The 8,582-nt window shown below is 44.0% G+C and overlaps 1 protein-coding gene across 1 annotated transcript; it reads left to right on the top strand.

The window, feature by feature from the left end:
• The first annotated feature begins 3,478 nt into the window (after positions 1-3,478).
• LOC120668776 (cyclin-A2-1-like) lies at positions 3,479-8,266 on the top strand. The gene is made up of 12 exons (XM_039948573.1): positions 3,479-3,735; positions 4,682-4,990; positions 5,105-5,405; positions 5,695-5,801; positions 5,986-6,078; positions 6,554-6,687; positions 6,889-6,964; positions 7,051-7,127; positions 7,211-7,244; positions 7,330-7,479; positions 7,566-7,700; positions 7,863-8,266. Exons 2-12 carry the CDS (start codon positions 4,688-4,690, stop codon positions 7,917-7,919), a joined length of 1,467 nt encoding a protein of 488 aa, XP_039804507.1. The 5' UTR covers positions 3,479-3,735; positions 4,682-4,687; the 3' UTR covers positions 7,920-8,266.
• Positions 8,267-8,582: the final 316 nt, after the last annotated feature.

Below are 8,582 nucleotides of genomic sequence, written 5' to 3'. Positions count from 1 at the left end.
TCCTGTGTCACATGGCACTCATTTTCAAGGGGAGAGGAGAGTTGGGAAGATCGGATGGCGTTTTGTTCATTTGCCGATTCAGACTTGCACTGCGTTCCCCACCATCGATCGATGTGTGAGAGCGTTCCATCTCCTGCTGCTAATGTTTCAAGTGAGTGAAACTTGGTCGTGTCACGTGGTGTGGACGCACAACACTAGCTACCATCAGTAGCTGCATACAGGTGAGCAGCTAGCATGCATTATTCTGATATTCTCCAAGACAGCCATGCAGGCAAGGCATTACTCTATGATGGTCTGATTGATGCTCACCTGCTGCTGCTAAGCATTTTTAAGCCAAGGTACTCTATGATCTGATTGGTCGCTCACCTGCTGCTGCACGCGGGTGTCTTGTTGTGCAGCCGATCGCCGATTTTAGACGATCATCATTTGGATCGAATCGAGCAGACGACGATGGAGGCGCCGTGCACTTATTGAAGGAAGAGGACCCCGGTCGCTTGCCAGCTGAAAGTGTGTGCTAGCGGCTGCTACGTGAGTGACCTGTCGGGCGTAGGTGCCCATGTGGCCTTGGACTCGCACGGGGGCCCGGGCATGCCAGCCATGGGGCCAGTGGAGTCAGTGAGACACTAGTGGCTGGCCGGTGAACAAGTTTTTTTTTTTTGATAAAAGCCGGTGAACAAGTTTAACCGCGCGTCTGCACTGTGCAGTGGATGGGTCTCCTCAAGGCAATAAATTGTATTTCTTCCGGCCGACATGGCCTCTCCCTTGCTGTTTGTGGTGACGCGCGCCCTGATCGACTTACGTGGCTGCTGATTTCTCCGCAGTACTAGTGCCGTGCAGGTGACTGGCAACGGAGCCATTCTCGTCCAGCGACCGATTAGGCCTCGGGGGTCGGCCTGAAGATTCAGGCGTAATAGGGAATTGAGGCACAAATCTATTTTCTTCCTCTGGCACGGTCTCTTAACTGTAAGAGCAATGTTTACTTGGTTTGGTTTGTCAGCCAACCAGTCAGCAATACTGTTCTCTTCTACTAGATCAGCACCAGCCAATCAGTGTACTATTCTCTCATAATAAATCAGCACCAGCCATCAGCCACAGCCAAACAAACACAACGAATTGCTTTAAAAAAAAGACAAGTATTATGGTAGCCTAAGAGCTGATTAAATCCTACATAGAGGAGAAAGAGGAGAGGAGAAGGAAAAAAGTGGGTGTTTCCCTTGCTACCAGCTCAAGCGGCCGCATGCGCCCTGCTGGCTGCATGCAGCATAAGCCAACATGCAGCCTGCAGTGGGCGCATGCAGCAGGTGCACTCGGGCATGCAGCCGACTAGTCGGCTGGGTTATTACTTATTAGCCTTGCATTAAGGGCGTGTTTAGTTCCCAATTTTTTCTGCGAAAAATTACTATAGCAATTTTTAATCGAAGATTAGAAAGACTAAATATGATCTAATTGTAAATCTAATTACACGGATGGACGGGAAATCGCGAGACGAATCTATTAAGTCTAATTAATCCATCATTAGAGATTGATTACTGTAGCACGACATTGTCTAATCATTGCATAATTAGGTTCATTAGATTCGTCTCACGATTTTGCTCGGGGGATGTGGAATGGATTTTGTCAGTTATCCATATTTAATACTCCTAATTAGTGGTCAAATGTTCGAAGTTAGTGTAGCACACAAAAATTTTTAGGAACTAAACGACCCTAAATTGCCGGCCGGCCCTTGTCAGTTGCCATGCCCTACGCCGCCTCTCCCACAGGCCACAACACCCATAGGCTCCACCCCACGTTCCCATTGCTTTCATGCCACCGCCTTCTTTAATTTCCAATCCTATGGTTTGAGTAAGGTTTAGGTGACGTTTGTTTCCAGGAACTTTTTAGTAGCTGGGACTTTAAAAAGGCCCCTAGAACCCAAACAGGGGGATTTTTAGGGATTTTTTTTTGGGTTGTTGGGACATAAAAATAAAAGCACCTCCACGAGGGATTTCTTGGGACTTTTCCAGTGGCTCCCTCACATGGTCCCCCTATTTATTAATGATTTTAGACCTTATCTAAGTCCCTGAAACAAACAGATTGGGACTTAACTTTTATAAGCTGAGACTACTAAAAGTCTTAGATTTTTTGTATCCAAACAGGATCTTAGTAGCTGATTAATGAGGCAAGTGCAATGCAAGGAGCCACAAAACGGTGGTGAACTGGTGAGTGAGGTTCCTTATGGCAGAGTCGAATTTCCTTGTCATATTTATTTTATTTATTACATTTTAGCATGGATATTGACTATACGATTTTATTAATCTTAAGATTTGCCAGTCCAATCTCTCGGCAACATTTATATTAATAACGGGTGCACTTGTGTTGTGTTATGGATCATTATCATACATGTGAATACTACGTGGGAAGGGATGTTTGTAGTAATAGCCTGGGCGCGTGTATGAAGGTCTGTTTGGTTACAAAACGTCTCTGAGCTAATTTGGTTACAAAACAAGAGGGACTAGAGACCATTAAATGTGCATGCACAATGTACCCTAATACTCATAGGGAGATGTAGGCTAAAAGTCTAAAAAAACTCATCAAGAGGAACTTCTCATTCTTTAGCCCCAAACAATATTTTAGCCTAAAAAAATCCCACCTGTTTGGTTCTTTAGCCTCTAAAGTGCTAGGGACTTATGCAAAAGTACCATGAACCAAACAAGGTCAGAGTTAGGGATCGATGCAGTAGCACAGAGAGAGATTCATAGTAGTAGAGAGTGTGTACTATACGTGAGCATAGCAGCGTATGATCGGGCAGTTTGTTTACCCTCAAAAGTCAAAAACGAGGTCGTGGAGGAAGAAGCCGACGGTAAGCTGTGGTGGCGCGGAAGCGGCAGAGCGCTGGATGGCAACTCCCAAGGGCGGCAACGCCTGCATTGCTATAGCCTGCGTGGCGTCCCCAATTGTCAGCGTCTGCATCCGCTGCTGGGCCTTCCGTGGGAGCGTCGTTTTTGTTGGGCTCTCTGCGTGAAGCAAGGTGGACCAAGCGAGCCCACTCGGCTATCGGGCCGCGACGCAGATCTCCAGGACCACCACCACTTGGCGTTTAAAGAGCGAAAGGACTGTAACCTAGTGCTTATAAGAGCTCCGGTAACAATTGAGATTCTGGATTTGATTTTTTTGGGAGCGAATATTTTGAGATTTAACAGCATTGAGCATTCAGTGGTAGGCGACATTTCCATCGACAACGAGGCATCAGTGGTGACTTCGTCAATCTCGAGGATTTGCTGGCTCGGTCTTCGAAGATACTCATAAGAATAATGTTTACGTACGTGTGTTCATATGAATGTGAGTGTATGTATGTTGTGAGTGTCTAAGTTGTACCGTGTAATTTCAAAAAAAAACTTGGCGTTTAAAGAAGAGGCCAGGCGAACCGAGGTCGGATCGGAAGCAAAGCAGGCGGTTCGAAATTTGAAACCCTCCCGAATCCACCCAATTTCCCTCTCCTCTCCTCTCTCCTCCGCTCCGCTCCTCTCTTCTCCTCCTCCTCCTCTCTCTCTCTCATCCCAAAAGGGCAAAGAAAAGAAACACACCGCCCTCCTCCCTCCTCTACTCACACTCCCCCACCTTCTACTACCACACCCCCCACCGGAAAACCCAAACCAGGCGGAGGGAGCGGAGCCCTCGCCGCCGCCGCCGCCGGATCTACGGCGCTGGGGCACGGGGGTCCCCGGATCGACGCCTCCGCCGCGCCGCACGCGAGCGGTGAGCCTCCACGCCTCCCCCCTCCCACCCGGTCCGCTTTCTTGTGATTCTTGGTGTCGATGGTCCGGGGTGCAAATTTCGGGTGGTGCGACGGGTCCCCCCCTCCCTCATTTGGGGTCCAAGAACCTCGGGGGTTAGGGTTTCTTGGAGGATGTTTCGTGGGGCTTGGGACGGGTCCAAGAACCCCTCTCTCGCCTGGCCCCAAGAACCGAGGAGGGCCTATTCTTTCCGCGAATAAAGGTTCTTTTAGATTTCGTTCTGTTCTGGACGGGTTGAGCTTGCGGTGCAGCCAAGATACCGTTTGGCCTCCCAAAGAATTGACGACGCATCCTATTGGCTGCTTGGATCAGCTTTTGTTGCCGATTTTTGTCGTTGGAAAATGGTGCATTCTGCAAATGCAGCATTCCCTCAAAAGATCCACACATTCCTTGTCACGATGAGACAGAAATTGCAGTAAAAAAACTAAATTTGAGGCCTGCCTGCATCTAGGAAATGCCAACAACTTGATCAGACAAGAGGGAAAAAGAACTGAGCTGGTTATGAATTTTGGTAACTTTATTTCAAAATGCAGATTTCCTCGGTCTTTTGATGTAAAATCCGAACATGAACAAGTTGTTTTTTTTTGATAGACAACATGAACAAGCCATATATGTGTATGTTATTCATATACCTGTAGAAGATGTTTGGCATTACAAGTTTAGAACATACATAGTTTGGCATTAAATTTGCTGAATATAAATATGATTAATCAGCTTGTAGAAGATGTTTTCTTAAAAACTTATACAAAACCTTGCTCAGTTGCTTTTCACCTATTTTTTTTTCACAATTCCGCGTGATGCCTAAATGCAATGTACTATTCACTTGTTCAGTTCCCCAGTGCTATTTGCCTCTGCTTTTGTATTAATCTTATTGTATGAAGTCACATAGTCATTTTCAACATACTCAGGTTCGGATGGCTGCACGGAAGGAGAACTCTGTGCCTATTGCTTGTCAAGCACCCAATGGACGAATCACGCGAGCTCAAGCTGCTGCTAATCGTAGAAGCTTTCCATCTTTTCCTTCCATTCCACTTCATGCGAAAGCTGAACAGAAACGAGCTGCACAAGGGAAGACAAAAAGGGGGTGTTCATATGAGACCACTAGTTCAAGTGCGGCAATTTCAGCCCCCCAGCCTAAAAGGCGCACAGTACTCAGGGATGTAACCAATGTGAGCCGTGCTAACTCCAACAAAAACACTGCTGCAACTAAGCTTCAGGTATTGAGGTGTTCCACACATAACTCTTTTTCTACGTGGAGTTCTCAATTCCAACAATTTCCCAAACATTTATGCAAACATAGTAGAGTGACAGGGTGGCTCCTTTTTTTTCAGACAAGGCCCTCCCAAAGGGTTGGAAGAACGACGAGCAAAAACAAGCAGTGTGCAAAAAAGGTTCCTAAGATACCCCCACCAGCTGTTAATAGAAGTTCAGTTGCTAATGATTCAAAAATTGCTGAAGAAACACAAGAGGGCACATTTTTGCCGCAGAGAGAGGAGCCCGCTCTTTTACTTGAGAACATGGGGCCACTATCATTACAGAATGTTGAAAGAAACAGGGACAGTGCTTGTCATGAGGCATTCTTTGAGGAAAGAAATGCCAGGGATAGGCCTGAAGCTTCGGTGTCAAAAACTGGTTAGTTGCATTTTCTTTTTGAGCATTGAACATTCACTAGCATTCACAGCCACTACCGAGTCTCAGAAATGTTCAAGGTTTTTCTTACCTTACCATATGACATGTTGCAGCTGGTGCCCTTTGCTTTTACTTGAGTATAATCTTGATAATTTTTAAGGGGTATTAGAAATCTGAAATAACAAAGGCATGCTGCAATTCTTTTTCTACTTAGCCATTTCTGAGATACTTGTAGATAGTCTTCACATTTATATTAGTGACCATCTGCTTAATATTCTGTATTTTGTTCCAGGGGACTCTCCTGCCTTAGACATTGTAGACATTGACAAAGACAATGGCAATCCTCAGATGTGTGCTTCCTATGTTGTAGAGATATACTCAAACCTAATGGCTTCAGAGGTATGCTATTGTATTTTTGTTAAAAGTGAACCGATTCTTCGGTCTGCTTTTTTTTCTTTCTATATTCCCGATGTCTTATTGAGCTTGGAAGAACTCCAGTTTTTGATTTTTGTGTTCTGTTCTTGGCACATTGTGCTGGTTTTAAGGGTACATGCTCAATCTTTATGTTTATGTTATTCCACAGCTTATGAGAAGACCCAGTCCAAATTACCTGGAGGGTTTGCAACGGGACATCACAAAGGGCATGAGGGGAATACTCATTGATTGGCTTGTGGAGGTTGTTATATCTATGACTATGAATCTATTTGGATTTCTGTTGATTTTTATGCGTGGTTTGGTTAAATAATGTTCTGAAGTGGGTATCCGATCATTCACATTCGGCATCTGACAGCATATAGTTTGAACCAAATTGATGCATATAACTAGCAAATGCAGAGTATGATCCAGCACATAAGAAATTTACTGTTCTTTGATGGCAGTGAACTTGAGATAATTATATGATATATTTGAATCAGTTGCCGATGATCCTTTCAACTTTTGTTTTTGCAACACATAACTTTCTCAGAGCCTGAATATTAAATTGGTCAGAATAATGATGTCTGTTTTCTTAGACGGAAACATACTATGTACATCTCTCTATGGATTTGGCATCTGTCTTTTCTTTTGTCTTTTTATGAAAAACTTTATGATTTTGCAGTTTACTTCTCATGACCCCTCATCTTGTGATGTCTGATATGTTGTCTTTGTCACAGGTTTCTGAAGAATACAAGCTTGTGCCGGACACGCTGTACCTCACTGTATATCTCATTGACCGCTTCCTTTCTCGGAACTACATTGAAAGACAGAGATTACAACTTCTGGGAATAACAAGCATGCTTGTTGCCTCGTGAGTTTTATGCTCTGGCCATTTAGTCTTTGATTGTGAAAATTTTTAAAATACATATGAAAGTGTAACATACAAAGTTTTGCCTAGCATGTGGCCTTGTTCCTCTATGGCTAGCGTACCAAATTATTGCAAACGAATAATCTGCAAATGTAAGAAAGTCTTGCCCTAAAAGAAGTATTGTAAACTTTTGTTATTCTGCAGGAAATATGAAGAGATATGTGCACCGCGGGTTGAAGAGTTCTGTTTCATAACCGACAATACATATACAAAGGCAGAGGTGTTTGTCATTTGAACTTGAGAAAAATTATTACATATATGGAAGGAGCCATTGAATAAATAGCTGATAACCTCCTGATCTAGTAGGTATTAAAAATGGAGGGCCAAGTGGTGAATGACCTGGGATTTCATCTTTCTGTTCCAACAACAAAAACATTTCTCAGGTTACCAATGGCTGAATATGCCAAATATTTCATTTCTAATGGGAAACCACTGCACCATTGCTAACATGTCTTTTTTTTATCAGGAGATTCCTTAGAGCGGCACAAGCATCTCGTAAAGTAAGATTGGCCTCAGATCTTACAAGTTCATTCAAGTTATGCATATGTTTTAACATAGAACTAAGTTCTGAAGTTTATTTTGCAGACTCCTTCTATCAGTTTGGGATTTCTGGCCAATTATCTTGCGGAGTTGACTTTGGTTGATTATGGATTCTTGAAATTTCTTCCTTCAGTTGTAGCAGCATCGGCTGTTTTCCTTGCTAGATGGACGCTTGACCAATCTGACCTTCCATGGGTAAGTATGAAAGGCAGTTTCGTACATACAGCTGAATTATGCTTTAAAAAACTTGTCATATCTAACTTGGTGCTATTGTTATGCAGAATCGAACTCTTGAGCACTACACCTCTTACAAAAGCTCTGATATTCAATTATGTGTCTCTGCTCTATGGGAACTGCAGCATAACACCAGTAACTGCCCTCTTAATGCCGTCCGTGAAAAGTATAGACATCAAAAGGTATAAACATAATGTCATTTGAATTCCTAGCATTATGAGGTCTTCAGTTTCACTTGATTGTGGCAAGTACAACTGAAGCTCTAGTTGTTGCTGGAGCAGGATTGCAGAACTCATATATAATCGATTTCCTTCTAACCTCACCTTGTGCTTGTTCTGTTGCAGTTTGAGTGCGTAGCAAACCTGACTTCACCGGAGCTTCACCAGTCGCTCTTCAGCTGACACGCCAATGACATCAATTACCTGTTGATCAGCGACGTTAGCAGCAGTCGTAGCTGAGACTGCGTTAACATTATGTAGCATTCCTTCCCCTTGTCTAATTTGGTTCTGTTGTCTCGAGCTGTTGTTGTTTCCCGACCTTTTTCGAGTCAGTGTTGTAAAAGACAGATGGCTCGTTGCTTTTGCTTGACATGAGGTTTACCCGATTGTAAACACCCTGTGTGTAGGCTTGGCTTGAGTTGATAACCATAAGCTGTCCAGCTTGTATAACAAACAACAGAATGCTGTTTGTTGTGACATAATTCCTTTATTGTTAGCATGGAAATGGAAATGGAAATTAGTTTGTTGCTTGCTCTCTCAACCTGAACAATCAACTACCCCTAAATGGAGTATTAATTTTCTTTGTTTTGGGGGGGGGGGGGGGGGGGGGAACCCTTCTGGAAATGGAAAGTATGCTGTAACTGAGAGATAGCGACATCATGCAGATATCGGCCATTTGGTTGGGAGCTTTTGGATGACGGAGGTGAATGGTCTGGGCGTTGCACCTGATGCTGGTATGGCTACCGAACGGGTAAGAGATGGACATTTCGCTTTGAGCACGGATGCTTCAATGAAACGGCAAAGCCTGGGGATGGCGACGAGATGGGTTAAACTTGCTGTGGTGAG

Source organism: Panicum virgatum, chromosome 4N (assembly GCF_016808335.1).
Source record: "Panicum virgatum strain AP13 chromosome 4N, P.virgatum_v5, whole genome shotgun sequence".
Classification (NCBI taxonomy): domain Eukaryota; kingdom Viridiplantae; phylum Streptophyta; class Magnoliopsida; order Poales; family Poaceae; genus Panicum; species Panicum virgatum.
The sequence above is the reverse complement of the archived record's forward strand: the minus strand, read 5'-3'. Positions and strand labels throughout refer to the sequence as shown.